At 33.3% G+C, this 19,721-nt stretch overlaps 1 protein-coding gene across 1 annotated transcript; it reads left to right on the top strand.

Moving 5' to 3' along the window:
* Positions 1-9,713: 9,713 nt before the first annotated feature.
* LOTGIDRAFT_152089 (hypothetical protein) lies at positions 9,714-10,400 on the top strand (the record flags this gene model as incomplete). The annotated part of the gene is made up of 1 exon (XM_009045560.1): positions 9,714-10,400. One exon carries the CDS (start codon positions 9,714-9,716, stop codon positions 10,398-10,400), a length of 687 nt encoding a protein of 228 aa, XP_009043808.1.
* Positions 10,401-19,721: the final 9,321 nt, after the last annotated feature.

Genomic DNA, 19,721 nt, shown 5'->3' with positions numbered 1-19,721 from the left:
CATAAAAATCTGAAAGTTCTGTTTTCCCTTGTACACCTTCCCAGAGCTACTATAATATATGAATTGTCTTGGGTGAAATTTACTAAACAAAACTTTCTCTTTAAGGATACCGTTTGTGAGTTTAAATTTGTTATCGTTTCCGGTTACGACAAGATCAGAATTGTTTCAATGAAATTTTGACATGCCTGAATGAAATTCCAATATTGCTCTACAAGGCATTGTTAAGAGCGGTATTCTGTTGGTATGTTCATAAAACAATAGAAGTTATATAATATTACACAATCTTGAGATGTCAACAGGCTTTCTCTTGTCAAATGGCGTGAGAACTATTCAAATCGATTGTCAGAACATTCTTTAGAAATTGTTGTTGGTGTGTGGAATTGAATAATTAATTGGTGTAAATGACAGGTACACCGACATGCTATTCACACGTCAACAACCTGGAAACCACATTAATCATGGCTTCCAATCACTAGATATTCATCATACTGTTAGTTAGTTAGTTCTGAAGAAAATATTCATCTCTTTTCCTTTAGTCGCTTAGTACCCGATATTATTTCCTATTGTTAGCAGTCCAAATATACCCAAGATTCTTCTATACCAGGTTTGAGAAAGACTGGGATTTGAATGACGTATTGGTAAGAAATATTTCTTGAGATAAAATATATCGCTCTACTTGTAGTTATCGATGTTCCATAAATTCTATGTATTTATTTATAGTTTCATACATATATTCATCAAGGAATCTATACTCGGACCTCCAGCTTAGAAAAATATGCTTAGAACCATCGATTTATAATGAAGGTAAGGTTAAAAAAAAAGACTTGTGATAAACATATGTGGAGATTATGTTTTATATTTTCATTTCTCTTCATCATAATCGCTTATAAAAGATATATAAAAATATATCCCAAACAAACCTCTATACCTTCAGCGATAATCACCATCTTTGAACCATGTGTGGTCTCAATTTAAATCAGATTTTTAATCGTTTACATCGAAATATCAAAGAAATATAAATCACATTGAACCCAGTGTCTTTTAGTTTCTAGTTTGTAGATTTTAATGATGCAATTAATACGCACCAAGATGTCTCTTGTGGTTTTCCCTTTTCTTTTAAAAATATTGGCGTTCCTCTCAGAATCTAGATAAAAGATATAATGGGAGATACTCTAGCACGTTTATTACCTTTAACCACAGATACGAAAAGAATCTGAAAAACAGCGAATTCAAAAAGGACAAAAAGCACGTTAGAAGTTAATGACAACAGGGATTTAGTTCTTGGTGGAGCTATATTTGTATAGCGTGTTGTCCAATGCTCATTCCAATCCCTTTTCAGATTTTAGGTTATTGTTAGGGCCAACGTTTACGAATTGCATCAGATTTCATAAGATAGAGATTTTTTTTATCTTCTCCAAAACAAAACAAAAATTAAAGGACTTTGAAATTGTTGTCGTGTCAACTCAAAATACAGGAAGTTGTAATTTTTAGAAATTCTTTTAATTTGTTGAACAATGCAGATAATTAACCCTAATGACCTTAACCTTACCGTGTTACACTAAATAACAATAGATGACACCTCTAACCGGTTTCTCACTTGCATTTTAAAGTCAGTTGACATTCAAACTGTAATAATTTAAGGCGCATAGATTATAATCACCACAGTCTGACAACAAATCACGCCAAAAATACAATCTAGATTAAATGAATAGAGTGAACCAAGTTTAGATTTTGGCTACATTCTCTACCAGTTGAGTTTAACTTTAATGATTACACAAAACTCTTTACAGATCCCACAGATTCGTGCTGTGCTGAGAGTTCAAAATGTTTTCTTATGTACAATTCGATGTGCCTTATAGTGATTATTCCAGTTTTTAGCTTCGATAACTCAACGGCTTTCGAACTTGATCCATGGGGTTTATATTCACATGTGATCTGTACCTTTCAGCTAGTATTACTGTTTTATACGCCCACACAAATATTTGTCCTGATCTAATAATTTTTCTTTTCCAACTTGCGTACTGACTCTATCATCGTATCACGAAGACGGGTTTTGACATGTTCTTATTAACCATAACTTATTAACCCCAGGAAGTATGACGAATAGGGTGTGGTTTGGACACGATGTGACTCTATTAGCTCTATAGTGCCCTTTTTGCTCGTCCTTCAGACAACAATTCCTTGTGGATTCTTTTGTTTTTTATATGCCCACACGTAGTATGGAAGCATATTGTCGTTCGTCCGTCCTTCCGTTCACTGATTTGTACTTGTAATCAAAGCTGCTGGTGGGCATGTGCCATCTTGCTTCGTAAAGCTATCTTTTTTTTAGTGTATTAGTCAACAAAATTGTGATAACAGAATTTCTGTTCTTTGTTTTCTGTAGAAAGATATATTAATGTTGGTGCCTGTCAGGTAAACATTAGTAACAACGAAGATTATGTTTCTGACCACCCGAGCCCCAAGCTTTAAGAGAAAGTGTTTTATTTTCAGTAATAAGTAACATATATATTGCAGTGGTACTGACACCCTGGCCCACAGCACCAATGCTAAATACTGTTATTTTTTACTAAGAGATAAAATATTCAAGAAGGTCTGATATAAGAACTATACAATTAAATTTTTTTTGTAGCTATTACAATAGTTCTGTGTGTTGCTCAAGTCATTTGTCGATCTGAAAACAAGTTCTAGTTAGAACATCTGTCATTCCTTTTGTAAATCTTTAGCAGCATTTGTTCAGAATATGTACTATTCAGTATTAAACTTTGATTTATATTGCACAAGTAGACTTTAAAAATCGGTTCATATATAAGAATAGTCTGATCTTAATAGCTAAATCTAGTATGCATTCAGTCAATGTAATTAAAATTAGATTCAGTAAACTGTATAAATATAAATGAAAGCGTATATCTACAAATATAGAATATAAAATATTTAGATACGTTCGGAGGTTGACAAAGATACAATGGCATCGTAGAACAGGACATGAAAAGGTGGTCCGATCTTGAAATGGGTTTTTTTATATGACTAATATAATGTAGACCTTGTAAATAAGACATTTAGAAGTATCACAGCACATCAAAAAACAACAGTTTTATGGATATAGATTTCTATTTTTTTTTATTTAAACACAACCTTTCGTTACACATACAGGTAACGTTCTCAGGTGATAATTAACCATACCAAATATATACTCCTTATATATGACCTGGAAGAAACTTAATAAGTCAACAAATGTACAAAAAAAAATTCATATAATAAAGGATTAACAATTAATTAGATTGCCTCAGAGTTAAAATGATTGTAAAGATCTAATGATCATACAGCTAAGTTAAAGTATAATTCATATTTCAGGAAATGTATGAAAGGGATAATATATTACCTAAATTATTAATAACTTTATTAGACGATTTCCCAGCTATTACTTAAGTAAAGACTACTATCTTTGTTTAAGGTTGGCTTGTATCTTTTGATATCTAGTACTTCTTTTATTGCTCTACTTTTCCATTTCATTAAATTTGTAGCAAATATGGTCGGTTCTGTCCATTTTATTTGGTGTGAAGGATTATTTTCTATGTGTTTTGCATTGGCTGATTTTACGTTTTCTCTTTTTTGAATTGAGGGAGATTTTGTTGATCAGCGTCACGCTTTTCTTCTTTCAAATGTCTGTTGTGCAAATTCTAATAACATTACACATTTTCATGTCAGTTCTCCGCGATATTTGTGTGTACCAGGCGGGTAATTGTGTTTTGTCCATTGTTCAAACTGCAGGAAATACTTTAAGAAAATTCATCTAATTTGGGAAGTTTTGGATTTATTTTGGTCATGTCACTTTTTTTTAATTTCGGGCGATTTTTATTATATTCATTAGAAAAATGAATCAGACCATTTCCTTCTAAAATTCTTCAAATTTGTAATACGTGCGGAAATATTTTGATGACAAAAAATTAGAAAATAAACTTACGCCCAAAATAGTTTCAAATCAACACTTGATGTTGGAGATTAAAGACCATTAGAAAGGTTATTAAGTACACTTTCTGAATCTGTATAGTTTAATTCTTGAAGAATGAATCTTTTTCTAATACTGCTTGCACCGGTTTCTTAGTACAACACTTCAAGAGTGTCAATGCAAAGACTCATTCTGAATTACTTGAAATTTTCGAATTTCAAATCTGTAAGGTCTGCCTATTTACTGGTAAATTGTACTGTATTCCTAGTTTGTTTGTCGTTGATATTAAGTAAATTGCCGTAAGGCTCACAGTTAGACTTGATCCAGAAATAAGGTTTCAAAATAACTTTACTTAAAATCTTTCTCGAATGTTTGAGATGATTTCTATAATTCATTAGTGGAGCTTTCGAATCGTAACAAACAATCGTATTTGTAGGTCAACCAGGCCCGTAGCTAGACTTAATTATTGGGTTGGGAAAGTAATATATTCGGTGGGGCAATTCATTTTTCGGGGGGAGAGGCAATCCTTTTTTTCGTGGGGGCATTGTCCCACAACCCCTACCTTTTTACATCCTTACCAGTATCGAAAATACGAAGAAAGTTATTAATGCTTTTGACTATATACAATGTTTAGTCCATTTATACACTAAACACATTTATTTTGTGAATGGCAGTAACCAAAGACGTCTGACTTAAATTGGAATGGTGAAAATTGATGCTATCAGTGTCCCTGATACACACTCACAAATTTGTAAGAAAACCTCTTTACAATATATTTGGTATTCCTAATCCGGTCAGTGAAAACTGAGTTCACAATAAAGTTTTCATTTGCTATTTCTAAATGACGCCATTTGTTGGGATGGTATAAAAATCAACAAAATTCCATAGAAAATTATATTGAATATTTCTAATAGCCGTATAACTGTCTAGTAATGGCTTTAAAGTAGTCGCTGATTGCATGAAAGTTGCAATTTTGTAATATCCTTGAAATAATTCTCAATTTTCAAGTAGTCTTTATTACTTTAATTTGAAATTTATAATTGGCACATTCCGATCTGAAGTGTCTCCTTTGTCATCCGCCATCATTTTGATTGGCTGCATTCAGTAACGATGTCAGCCATTTGAATGTAATATTTTAATTGTATCTAAATGCTAGTTGGAATTACATCGAGGTTTACGTCGATTTGTGATATCAATTGATTAATTTAAAGATTTAAACTTCTCTGATATTAAAACACTAAGATATATGGATATACTACTTCTGCATTTATTACATACTACGTTTCGGAACACATACAGGTAACGTTATCAAGTAAAATGATTAACAACAAAAAACATTACAATTTATAAGGAGATATTAAAAGCCAGTGGGAAGATAAAAGAACAAATTATAACAACAAAGAAGCACTAGTTAAGGATAAGTATATGACAACAAAAGGTACAACAAGCAACCAATTGAGAACACACGGTGAGTAGGAGTAATAAAAGAATGAATAACAAAGAACAAAGGGGGGGGGGGGGGGGGTGGGGGGGGAGGGACTTGGGCCTATAGCAATACATTATTGAAATAGATATGCACTAATTTGAAAATAATTTCTCTGATATTCCATACAATTACCATGCCGACTCTATTTGGTGACAAAAAGAATTTGATATTATCCCTACAAATTATATTAATTTGTCCTTGAATTGAAGTGTTTTCTATAAACTGAGTTAATATTTTATCCATGATTTTTATTTAGCTGGCGAGCCATTTATTTATCCGTCTGTTGCATAATTTTTGTTTGAAAAAGAAGATTTAAACAACATGGCGACTGTTCACTTAGACAAATTATAGTAATTTCACGTCTGTTGATTTCATGTCCATTCTGATTGAAAATTTAAAATTTATATCATATAGACACACAACTGCGATATACAGGACGAAGCGACCTTATGATGTGACTAAATTAGGCATTTTTTAAGCAGAAGGAGCTTCACTTTAAAAAAAACTTTCGGTATGGGAAAATCCATGGTAATTGATGTATCTTTATGTCTTTATTTATTGGGTCTTTGAATTAATATTTCAATATTATGTCTTGAGTTTTCGCCCTTGTTCTAAGAAATGCGTTCAGTTTACATTACTGGAATTAAAATATGGCATGTATTTTAACTACCAGGTAGCGCCAGGGGTGGTAAAAAATGTGAAGAATGGTTTCCAGGAGAGTAACCGATGTTCAATTTAACTATTCAATTTATTGTTTTTACGTAACTCCTTTGTTATACATCGGTAATTCAGTGTTCTTTTGTCAATCTCTTGTGCACGTTAAAGATACACCGACAGTTGGAAATCGAAAAAGAGCAGGATTATGTCACTGTCCTTGAAAAATATCCCTCATTGTCCCCTGCATAGCATTGCCCGACTAAAATAGCCCACATGCAGAAACTAAAACATGAACCGAGATGAACCGACCAGGAAACGGCCAAGGAAAACGTGGAACGAATAGGAATCGATTAGCGAAACGATCAGGAAACGACATCAAATTATTTTGCTATGAATTCTGAACATGTATTTTTAAAAAGAGAAATTTGCAAGTGGTTCGGACGTGTTGCAGAGAAAATATTGTGTGACATCTTTGCACACCAAAGAATTCTGAATATATGTTCCTTCATTAGTGTATTACAAATTAGTAGCGAAAATATTGAGCTTTCTTAATATTGAAAACTCATATTCAGTTTCTTGAGAAAACATGACCTATATTGATTTGAAATGAAAAGTGAGTTAGTAAATTCGATTTGAGATAAAATTGAAGATGAATTATTTGATTAAAATAAAAAGTTATTTTGATTGTAAACTATGAAATGTCACAGTATAGCAAACAAATTCAATCAGCTTATCGAACTTTCAAGTATTCGGAATAAAATCATTTCTTAATGCTAGACTGATTGGCTCTCTGCTGGATGGTTTTTGGTAAAACGCTTATCAAGTAATATGAAACAGATTATTGTTTCGTTAATACATGAAAATCTTAGATCTAGTTTTACATAATATGATTACATTAATAATTATATGAAAAGCGCAAAGCATTGTGTGATGTTTATATACATATATTTTTATAATATACGTATACGCGTATGTGAATGTTATTTTGTATGACATTATCTTTATCTTTCACAATCCACATTACCCGGTCCACAGTTATGCTCCCCAAAATTTTCCAAATGTACATACTGTATATATATATTGTTTTTCGCTATACTTTGCACAGACCTATTTTACCTACCTTGCTGTTTTATACATTATCTTATGTTACAATTCCCCCCTCTGCATCTGTCCACTATCTTTCTGTCTACATATTATTTTCTTGGGTACCTTGGATCGCTTTCTAAACTAGAATCAAGCCATGGATTTGGCAGTAAATGACCATTCTGGCTCATCTTGTGCGGTTCTGTATCGGATATATCGGAGATTCTTTATACTCTTCGAGTCTTTTTCACATATTTTCAGACTATATTTCTCACTTACAGTCTGTGGTGACATGAACAAAATCCTGGTCCAGGAAATCATCTTATCTCTGTTAGCCACCAAAATGTACGTAGTTTAACTGGTAAAATTGACTTGATCAAAGCAGCATTTCATGATAAAGATGTTTTAACCCTCTCAGAAATTTGGTTAACTGATTCTGAAATAGAACCCATTATGCTCAAAAACTACCACAAGCCGATCAGGTGCAATAGGTCTGGCGCCCTTGGTGGATGTGTCGCTATATACATAAACAAGAGATTTTTCAACAAGCACTGTTTACAGCTCCAATCACCTGGCTTAGAAGCTGCATTGGTGGAACTGAAAAAAAGACACCAAAGCTTCCTTGTAGGCTGCTTCTACTGTAACCCAGATGCCCCAATTCAGTACTGGACTAAAATAGAATCCAATATCTCTAAAGCAATGGACCTGAACAAGCATGTCATCATCCTTGGCGACTTCAACGTTAAGTTCCTTTCTGTTCAAAACAGCCGACTACATGACGTCATAGAACATTTCAACTTAAGTCAACTTATAACCGAACCTACTCGAATAACCGATCATTCTTCTAGTGGTCTTGATCTCATCATCGTCAGCTGCCCAAACTTCATTGAATCTGTTAGTGTCAATGAACATGCCATCAGTGATCATGCCTCAACCAACCTCACCATTCAGTTTGAACAATTTATGAATATAGCTTACAAGAGGCACATCTGGAACTATTCTAAATTGAATACCTCTGACATAATTGATTTCTACCAAAAAACGGATTAGAACTCTTTATTTCTGTCACATAGTCCTCAAACTATATCTCTTGCATTCACAAATGTCATAATTGAAGGTATAAACACTTTTGTTCCTAACAAAGAGGTCACAATTCGCCCACGAGATCCCCAGTGGTTCAATGGACATTTACGTACACTTATACGACAAAGAAATCGAAAATACAAAAAATATAAACTTTCTAAATCTGTAATAGATTGGCAAGATTTCAAATCTTTTAGAAATCATGTTACTTCTAAGATCAGAAAAAAGCAAATTGCAACATGATGAAAAACTTGACTCAAGAATTAACAGTAACTCTATCAGAGAAAAGGATTGGTGGGCATTACTGAAATCTCATGCACTGAAACGTGGCAACAACATTTCTACCTCTAGAATCAGATAATGAACTTTTTTTTGGAGATACAGAAAAAGCCAACCTCTTAAATAATTACTTCATCAACCAATCTAAACTTGATAATTCAGATAGCATTCCCTTAGCCTTACCACTAAACGATTCCGAAATTGAACAACCTATTACACTGTGCATGAAGTTAAAAACATCTTAGAATCTCTTGATAACAACAAAGCTATATAAGTAACAGGATATTAAAACTCTGCTCCGAATGTCTATCTGCACCACTCTCCAGACAATTCAACATTCTTGATTCTGCAGCAATCTACCCCAACGAGTGGAAAAAGGCGATCGTCGTTCCAATCCATAAGAATGGTGAACAATGTCAATGTTCCACTTCTAAGCACTATCGGTAAGGTTTTCGAGAAATGCATGTTTAATCACATATACAATTTTTTACTTGAAAATAGCATCTTGACCTTATTCCAATCTGGTTTCAGGCCAAATGCCTCAACCATATACCAATTAATTGACATAAGCGATTACATTCTGAAAAGCCTCGATGACGGCCATGAGGTTAAAGCTATTTCCTGTGACATCAGTAAAGACTTCGATCGTGTCTGGCATAAGGGTCTCCTGTACAAAATGTACCAACTAGGGATACGAGGTAATTTCTATTCTCTACTAAGTAGCTACTTACAAAATCGTAAACAACTTGTCGTCTTAAATAGTCATCGATCTAATTCACAGATTATTCCTAATGGTGTACCACAAGGCTCAGTCCTAGGTCCTCTCCTTTTCCTCATATACATCAATGACACTGTAAAACAAATCAATTCCAATATTCACCTGTATGCGGACGACACCTCTCTGTACATTACAATTGATAAAACTACCCAATGCCGAGAAATTCTAAACTGTGATTTGGAAATCTTATCCCAATGGGCAGAAAACTGGAAAGTTGTCTTTAACCCTACAAAAACAATCTCCATGACCTTCAGCAGAAAACTGTCACCGAGTACAGTACCAGTCAAGTTCAAAACCAACCGATAAACGACGTTCATCAACATAAACATCCTGGTTTACATTTCGATAGCTCTGGTACATGGACTACACATATTTCCAGCATCGTTTCTGAAGTTAACAAAATGGTTTATTGTTTTCGCAGCATGAAATATCGCCTATGTCGTCAATCTCTTAATACTATCTTTAAATCTTTTATCTTACCATTATTTGACTATGCAGATGTCATTTGGGATAACTGTTCCGAACAAGACAGCAATAAACTAGAACAGCTGCAACTAGACGCCATTCATACGATCACTGGTCTTGTAAGGGGTACTTCTCATGCCGTCTTATACCGAGAATCTGGATATACTCCTCTATCAGAAAGACGTAAACGTCACAAAATAATACTTTTCTACAAAATGATTAATAAACTAGTTCCCCAATATCTATCCATTTTTGTCCCACCAACTATATCTCTTATAAACCCATATCCTGTTCGTAATCAGGGTAACCTTAGAACAATAGCAACCAATTCTACTCAATACCAGGTCTCCTTCCGACCTTCAGCGGTTGAATTATGGAATAGCCAATCGGAAAAAGTCAAATTATGTGAAACTATCGCTACACTTAAACGCAGTCTATCAGAAACAGATTCTAAAATACCAACCTATCACTATACTGGAAATCGAACAACTCAAATATTACACTGTCGCCTTAGACATTCCAAAAGTGATCTAAATGCTCACAAATTTTCTATGTTCATATCTGACGACCCAAGATGTCCCCAAGGGCATCCCTTAGAAAATGCAGACCACTCAATGCCTTGATACACGTCACTGACTGTTCAACCACTAAAGGAGTAAGTCAAATACCGGAAAACATATTAATACAACACGATAACATTATCTGAAAACCTACTGCTTCTGAATACTATTCCTTTATAGCAACGACGACGCCAACAGTGAACAGTCTCCTGCCTCCCTATTTACACATGGATGATGCTGACCACTGACCGACCCTATTACAGATAGAGGGATAAGTACAAACTCTCGCCCCACATCTTATTGTATTATACTGTTACTTAGTTCAGGTCTTACTACTTAAAAAATGTGTTTTATGGCTAATATTCCGCGAAGCAGTTTTAATTAAGCGTCAGCTTCTTTCTGTATCGTATTTATTATATTCCATGTTAACTGTACCATTTTTGATTAATAAATAACATATTGTTTATAAAAAAAATCATGTGGAAAATTTCTTGATTAACTTGTCTTTATGTATAAGATCAACTTTATCTAACTGGGCTGAAATTTATTGCTAAATCAATTGAGGGTTTACAGTTTATTAATTTTCCAGCCTCTTTGATAAGAGAGTGGAACTATTGGTGAATCCAGGAGGGAATAAATCAAAGACTTCCCCATATTAGGTAATATACATGTTATTGGTGCAGTCTATATCGATCGCTGATTTTCAATAGATAATAACCCTAGGGTGGCTTTTCTTTTCTTTGAAAATATCCTCTAGTGAAAAATCTTAAAATAAATTTTGAGGTAACATAGTTTATAATAACAACTTTGACATTTGTAGAAAAAGAAAATGTTGTTTGTTGATTTTTTGGTATGCATCTTAAAGTTCAATTGGAGACGATCAAAACTTCCATAGAGAACGACGCAAGAGCGGCAATATAACGCACAAAACTATTCGTGAATATGGTGGCCTTCAAAGCTAGGGCTTTCCAAGTTGCATATTGTGTAGGAGTGTTTGACGTGTTACTGACACCACGGCCTTGATGTAAGATATTTTCAAATAAAATACAATATAGTTTGTATATATATCATGCTAGCTTATAGTATAGACATACCACAGAAAGGCGTTTCAAACACCAAATGTTCAATAATCACCCAGTCATTCCGCCTTCTTCAAGAATAACATTGCGTCATCTCATTTCATCACTACCAGATCTAGTTCGAAACTTCCAATACCTCTGCTACCTATTTTGGCGGTTAACATCTATGGTAGGACAGAATAGATATGTACATTTATGTGGAATTCTGCAGTTTAACCGTTTGGTTGATCATCACCACATAAACTATCATGATCAGTGAAGATTTTCCAAATGCTCTTTAGGTCTGACACTCGGATGGTCCACCCTCATCACCTACTCTCAGACGACAAACGAAGATGTTTCCTTTTCAATTTCAAATTTGTTCTAATCTTTTCCGATAACATTCGACTTTGATTGTAGCTAATGGTTAAGACTTTAAACTGGGTTAATTATTTTATTAATTATATGAACCCAGATCTAGAATCGCGCGTTTCGGATTTTACGTGATATTAACGTATTAGATACAAACTAAAAAACCGGAAATAGATATACAAAGAAACAAAAACCATTCCTCATTCACTAGACAAAAGGTTTATTTGTCTTTGTAATTCTGAAGATCTAGATATCTTTTATTTTTATTTACTATTTCAACAATCTCGATTATTACGGATAATGAAATTAGATACTCCCTTTTCTATTCTTTGAGTAAATATTTCTAAAGACAACTGGTTTTGCCAATTCACCAACGGATAAGGATTTATCGCTTCAGTCTCAGGCCAATATATTGTTAGATTTCATTGGTGTGATTTCTCTTCACCCACGACATATTCTTATATCCAGGTCAGTTCCAGTAGGAAGTTCCAGTTCAGTCTACCGGCTATCAAAGGGTACCGATATTTCTAAGAATAGATTTGTTTAAGAGGTCTTAATAAGTAGTTAAGATAACAAGATGTTGTATGTTGACTGGTCGAGGACGGAACACCACAGACTCACAGTTTGTTCCCGAAAAAATGTTTCTAAATTTCCAAAAAATGTTTTCAGACACCATTTTCTTAGAAAAATTTTTTGTTGAAACTCTCACAACCAACATTTGTCAAAATATAATAGATTTTTCCATTCAGTATCCTCTTCCAAGCATCTATCAAGCAAGTAGGAAAATAAGAACCTACCAAAAAATTATACTGGTACAGATCGGCATATCAATCCCACCCTGATTATATCGAATCCTCTGGTTTTAGACCTACAGGATTTGACATTTCGGTGTTATTCTGTTACTGTTCGATAAGAAAGTGTTAAAGCTTTATTTTAATCAACCAGTAGTCAGATTATCTTTGATGCAAGAAAAACGGTGTAGAATGTCTTATACGTCTGCCTTTCTCTCTATTTGCATTAAGTAAACAATTGATGATAAGCATTCATTATTCTTGGCAACCAGTCAAATTGAATCTGATGCCATGTCTCTGTTGGTGTAGCAGATCTTTCTAGGGTCATTAACAGTCTAATACCACCAGTCTTCATCATAAATACTGATCATGAAGCATCATTTTCGATTAACCTGTAAAGATTGAGCGATGCAAATCTATGTCGTCATCTGGCCCAAAGGATATCAAATCTGATTGCGTTATTCTCTCCTCGTGCAGGAAATAGTTGGCTCTTGTCGACTTGCGATTCCAACCATCTCACATTATCCGTTGAAGTCAACATTGACGAAACGCAAGTGATGGAACTGTAAGGCCTGGGTGCGCTCACTAAATCAGGGAATGATCAATTTCTCCTAAATTTCACGAGTTGCTCCCAGTTCTGTCAGCCGAAAGGTTGATATCAACCTCACTTAAAAGATATAAAACATGTAATATAGTCTATAAGATATCCCAAACAACTAAATTATCTTCCTGATTTCTTACATCAGACAAATCACGCGAAACATCAAAGTAAGTTGTGAGAACAAACTCCAGAACAAGATTATCAAAGTTTCACATCGTGTTCTTTTCCCACTTGTCTAGCAATATCTTACTGTTTGAAACAACAATACCCCTCAATATACTCAAGTTGTTACGTGGAATAACCAAAGTGCTTCAAGTGGTACCTATTAATGCTGTAAAGATGGTAAAGATTGAATAAAATACTTTAATATATGATAGCTCTATTGACATTTATATGATACAGGTATTTTATGATGTAAATATTCCATAGAAATATATTTAACACAGTCTTGGTGTATTTATTATAGCTCTTATCAAAATAATCTTTCACCGTATTCAACAAACGTTTAATTTTTTCCGTCATTTTGACCAACAGCCTGTCCCAGAAAACATCAGTCTTTTTGAAAGCAATTCAACTCCAGTTTTATAAACAACCTTCAAATATAGTTTATATGTTATTTGTCGATCCTTGTTTCTGGAATCTCCCACTGCTTCAAATCGTTGACTGTAATGTCTGCATTTTGCCAGTGTTTATTCCTTACAGATGATATAATACGATTGTTTGAAATTGTTTATTTCATATAATTACTGTAATTCAACATTTAGCGCTGTATCATAGAAATTGTCTTGGATCTCCACTATTCTTAATAGAATATTTATATTAGAATTTTAACGAAGGATAAATTTAAAAGGAAAATGGAGCCATTTAACTCCTATTTATGTCCGTTTGAGCCATGATGTTTATTGAAAGTGTTAATTCTCAATGGGTGGTCACATTTAACTTATGTCTAGTACGTGTAAGATCACAAGAAATACAGAAACAATCGTGTTCACCTTACATGCTCAGTTGTCTAGGACTTTTTTAGTCTTGAAAAGAAACCAAGAATTGAAATTAAATCTTAAACCAAATTCATCTCTGTCTAAATCTGTAATTAAAATAAAACATGTTCTTTCCTCTCTTCATACAAAAGTTCATATAATGTTAGTCAATCAAGCTAATAGAAAATGTTCTGATCTTATATTCAAAATAGCGTACGAATCAACAGTGTTACATTCTGAAATAGGCAAAGCGAATGTGGAGGCAAGAATGTGATTGCACTTTAAAATGGTTCTATTTCAAACACCATTAAAACTGTGTATATCATGGAAAGTGCGAACAGTTTAGACAAATTGGTTTATAATATAAACTCGTGTGTGGTGTGAGAAAAGGTGTTGTATTATGTCATTAGCTTTTTATGTTCGTAACAAAATGATATAAAGGAAATTTGTAATCTGGAAACATAGACAAATGACCATGAGTATTTCTGTAACTACATGAAGCTAACTGCTGTTTTGATATAAGTCTGTTTTAACTCTGAAAGTTGAACTTCACTCTTTTTTAGCCCCATCTTTTATTCCACAAAGCATGAACAAACTTAAATGAATGGAATAGTTTTGAGATGTTACTTTCCCACTGTGTTTTTGATTGATTATCGCTGACATTTAAGATTTTTAGAATCGTATGTGACTGGACTATTACAGGCATAGTGAGAGGTTGTAAAAATTCTCAGACGAAATCGACACCTTATTGTTATCCATTGTGTAATTGTAAACTCCGCTGTGTCCATTTGACTACATCCGGTGTTCGTCCATATTTATATATTTATTCAAGATAGTCTCGATCTCTCTGACCACAAATTTCAATCGTGTTAAATTCAGAACTGGATGGTGAAGACTAGATTTGATCAAGTTTTATGTTTGATTTGTATTTTGAGAGGAAAATTGTCACCGAATTTAGTGTAACATTTCTTGTCTGACAGTGTCTTCTTGATTCAAAGCTATTGCTTTGTTAGATTTTTGTCTTGCAAATATGACATATATTTTTTTTTATTTTGGGTAATTTGCGTGTATATCTTTTAAAGTAATCATCTGTATATTCAATCGCTTGGTTAGTGTATCGCAAATATTTTCCAGTGATTCTGTTTGCCAAGTAAAGCGAAAGAGAACTGAAATTTTGTGTCATCTAAATACCACTACAGCCTTATACATTGTTTCGTTATGACGTATTGATTTAAGAGAGCATAAACATCCCAAGGTTGAAATTGTGTATAACAAATAATGTGTTCAAATTATATCTTGAAATTTGTTGGTTGTAAACTTGATTAATTTCATGCACACTCTTCAGATTTCATCACTGATTATTTCTTATCTTGCACTAAATCTTCTAATTTCACGCGATAACTTCTAAAATACTTCAATATTTGACAGTTTCACAATTCTATAATTCTAAAAATACGAGTTTAAAACAATGTAAAACACAAATGTGTGTTCAAATGTGCATTCATCCACTGTCACATACACAAATTAAGTTTTCTATGTCATTAAGCTAATGAGACTGTGGTGTTCACGGGCCTAAATTCAGTTTGTTCCATTTTTTAAAAATATCGTAAATTTCATATTCCTAATCAAAATACATGTAGTAGTAATTCCACCCAATTTTCAAATCTCTGTCAAATGGAGAGCAAACTTTTTCTTGAGATTGTTTCAAGAATACGACAAAAACAAAATACCATTGATTTGGTAGTATATAGTTTACACATTCTGAAAGGAGCCACACAAGCAAACTATATGTTAAGTTTGTTGTAATATACAGCTTCTTAAAGATTCTCATTTCCTTGTCAAGTGTCGATTTTCTTGTATGAAGTGGTTTTAAATTGGTGGCTGAACAAATTGGTTACCTTTAAAAGTCTAGATAAAAAGTTTTATGTAGGTCAAACGATTTTTAAAGTCAAATGAAAGGTGTTCAAAGAATTCAATATTTACCCAGGTAAAGCGTGAATTTTCTATTTTCTATTTTTTCGGATTACTCTTACATTTTATATTATATTATATATCATGACGAATGGCGCCATGTTTAGGTAATATTATTTAACGGTAATGTATATTTAACTTTCTATACCATTCATTGAATATTCGAGTGACTGGTTTCTCGAATTTGTATATATATATTATTGTTAGTAGTATATTACGTTCTGTAATTATGTGAAATATATATAGTGATGTAAAATGTAGTGACGGAAAGATGGAAACCTGTCTACATTATTTTTGTCAAATATCAAACATTAGAAGGAATATAGTTGATGCTGTAGTTTGTATTTGTATTTGTATACGGGAAACAACTATTTTAAGAGCCTTCTCAAAACCAAACGTGATTGTTTAGCAAAGCTAATGCATCACCAATTTGTTGATATATACGCTGATAGGAAGTTAATCACATAATGATGATATTCATCACTATATTTTCGTTGTAAGTAGCATATCAAATAAATTGTGCACTATTTATTTTTCTTAATGGGGTGATTTTGTCTTTGTGTGTCTGTCGGAATCGGTTGTTATGGTAGCAATACTGCAGGATTGGTCTTCTCCTTGTCCTTATTACCGATGTCAACTTTCTTCTAGCGAGTTCCAAGCATATTTCGTTTTGCAAGGTTTCGCCAATATATGGGGTGTTTAAATAGAGATGTACTTAATGCGAGTGAACAAATCTGTACTTGATATCTGCTCGAGCTTTCAACACCATAATCATTTACTGGGATGGTCAGATGTATTCTATCATCAAGTCTAAATAGAGTCTCAGTACAAACTAATCTGTCTATCTCAGTGAAAGAAACAAGCTCGTTGTTTTCAGTATTGTTTTTTTTCTTCTTGTGCTCGAAACTAATTGAACATCTCGAGGAAAGTTTGGTGCAAAAACCACTGTGTGATTCTTATTTTGAAATAAGCAAGTAAGTTAACAGTATATATAATATAATTTAACTATAATAACTAGACACTCTACTTCCTTGTTCCATGCTCAGGTCATCCGTTGCTGTTGTTGTCTATTTTTTGGATGCATTAGTCGATATCGCGTATCGTGTTCTTCTTTACTGTAGATATGGTATCGCGTTCGTTAGAGATTTTGGAGACAGGTTTATATGAATGAATATGTATTCTGTTACGCTGGCCAATGAATGTTTGTTTTAGAGTGGGGGTAGTGTGGATTGTTTCACTATTGGTCGGTGTCCACAAATAACGACTGTTGTGAATGGATTACAGAAAACCGGCGTGGTCAGTAACTTACTAGAAAAACGGGTTACAAGGTACAAGACAATGTATGGAATATTAAATCCAAAGTAAAATGTGATCATTGGATATTTGCTGTGGTTTTCTGAAACAAGAACGAAGATTGAAATAAGACTATATGAAATAAGTTGCTAAGGTTTGACTCTATTGACATTGAACTAATTGTTGCGGTGTGCTTTACGGTGATTTCAGATATATCTGGGAATTTGTTTTAGTTTACACAATTTCTTTGATTCTTACAAAGAATTTTCTGTTTAATATATATTTTTATAATAGTCACAAGGAGGTACCTTTAAGTCAGACATATATTTTAGTATTGTTGTAAGATTGTAACTGAATAGTTAATCAGTGGAGTCTACATGTCGGACTAAATTTATTTAATTGAATCGTTCAAGGTAGATGACAATAGAGTGATTGTGTTTATATTTTTATTACAAGACAAGTTTATCTATCCACGTATTTGAAGTTGATAAGGGAAGGTTTATAATCAAAAGTTACCGTGAGATTTAATCAAATTGTGACATATTTCGGACCGGTCAGTACAGGTGAGTCTATTGATACTGAGTTGAAATTGTAGTTTACATTTGTTACAGGAGGGGTTTTCAACCTTTTTCTCCTATTATTACCACTTTCAGAATTATTGATAAATTTCATTATCCCCCCCCTTTCTATTTCATGATGGAGATATCTTAAAAGATATAATTGTTCAAAATATTGTATGCTGGGTTAAAAAGCGCCTCATTACCCACACCCCCAGGTTCAAGATCTCTGTGTTACAGCAACACACGAAACACTGTAATGTCACAGTCACTCAGCATATGGTATGGAGTGTTTTGAATCTTAAGTATGTTTTCTTATTCCCACCAATATAAAAAATATCTTGCTATGGTATGAACTGCACACAGGCATATTGGATATTTTAGATTACTACCAACTCTGGTAAAAGTACAAATTAGAAAAATGCCGATATTAAAAGGTGATAAAGGAATTTTAGGGAAGATAATTTCTGATGAAAAAACTCTCAATCGTATTTTACTGCATCTGAAATGATAATTTATATATCCTTAGGGCCAAAAGATTCATATTGACACATTGGTTATGTTATACAGAGCCGCATGAAGATTGTATAAATTGATTGAAATAAACGGCATAAATCTTTCGGAAAATATATTTGAGAGTTTTAATTTCACTATGCAACTATGATGAACAAAATATTCAGCTATCTTTTAACTGTACTAATATATTAAACTGATAAGTCTACGTTACTTGTAAACTATGGTAGATACCTTTTCAGATGATATTTACTAGACGATATAAGAAACCATTCTAGTTTACAAGACCTTGTTCTCATGTATTGTTCTAATGCCAACCATCTGGAATCAATCTGTAGTTTACTATACCAGTCAGGAAAGGCTACTATATAAATTATACTATTTTATGAACTTGACTTCAAGCTAGGACCGAAGGAGACAGATGATGATGGAGTATTTGTCAATAAAATACACCACAGGATTTACTGACGAACGAACAAATGGTAGGAACTGGTGGATTGATTGATTTTGATATGCTCTGGCATTTGTAAAAGCTATTATTCAAAAGTTTTCTGAAACTGTCTTGTCCTCTTGATTGGATTATCACACAAGGAGAGGGGTTTATTTATTATTTGCTCATACATAGTTTGGTTCATTTATTAGAATTAGCCCACAATATACATACGATATACAAAATACACATCTTAAAGGTTAAGCATTAGCTTTTATCAATCGATGTAACGCAACAGAATTAAAAGAATACCTGTTCAACAAAAGAATAGCCTTGACCAACAGCCAACCCAGTATTATAAGCTATATGCTGTAGAAACACATTTGATCTGGAAGTACTTATTAATTCTTGCCCTTTCTGACATCAGTCTATTTTTTCTGGCACGTCTTCCAACAGGTTTGGGGAATTAATAATGAAAGTTGGTACTTTATAGCGCCACAGTAACCTAAATATTAATATCATAACTGCATTGAGCGTGAAATCGAGTGTCTGATACTTAAACGTATGGTGAATTTTTGTAGTTGCATTGTTTAGATATCTATATTATTGTTAGATATACAAAATCAAACATTTGGTTCTAATGTACTGCTAAGTTATATCAATGGTCATGTGCCTGAAAAGGTTTTGTGAAATTCAATATGATTCTTCGATTGAAAGAGGGTTTACAATAAAGTCATGGTGTGTATGGTGTTGTAACCTGTTGATGTAACTCTGGCCCTTGTATTATTGATTGATTTTGATATTGTGGATTGCGATGACCT

This window comes from Lottia gigantea (assembly GCF_000327385.1).
Source record: "Lottia gigantea unplaced genomic scaffold LOTGIsca_1, whole genome shotgun sequence".
NCBI lineage: Eukaryota > Metazoa > Mollusca > Gastropoda > Lottiidae > Lottia > Lottia gigantea.
Note: the sequence above shows the minus strand (reverse complement) of the source record. Positions and strands in the feature narration are given on the sequence as shown.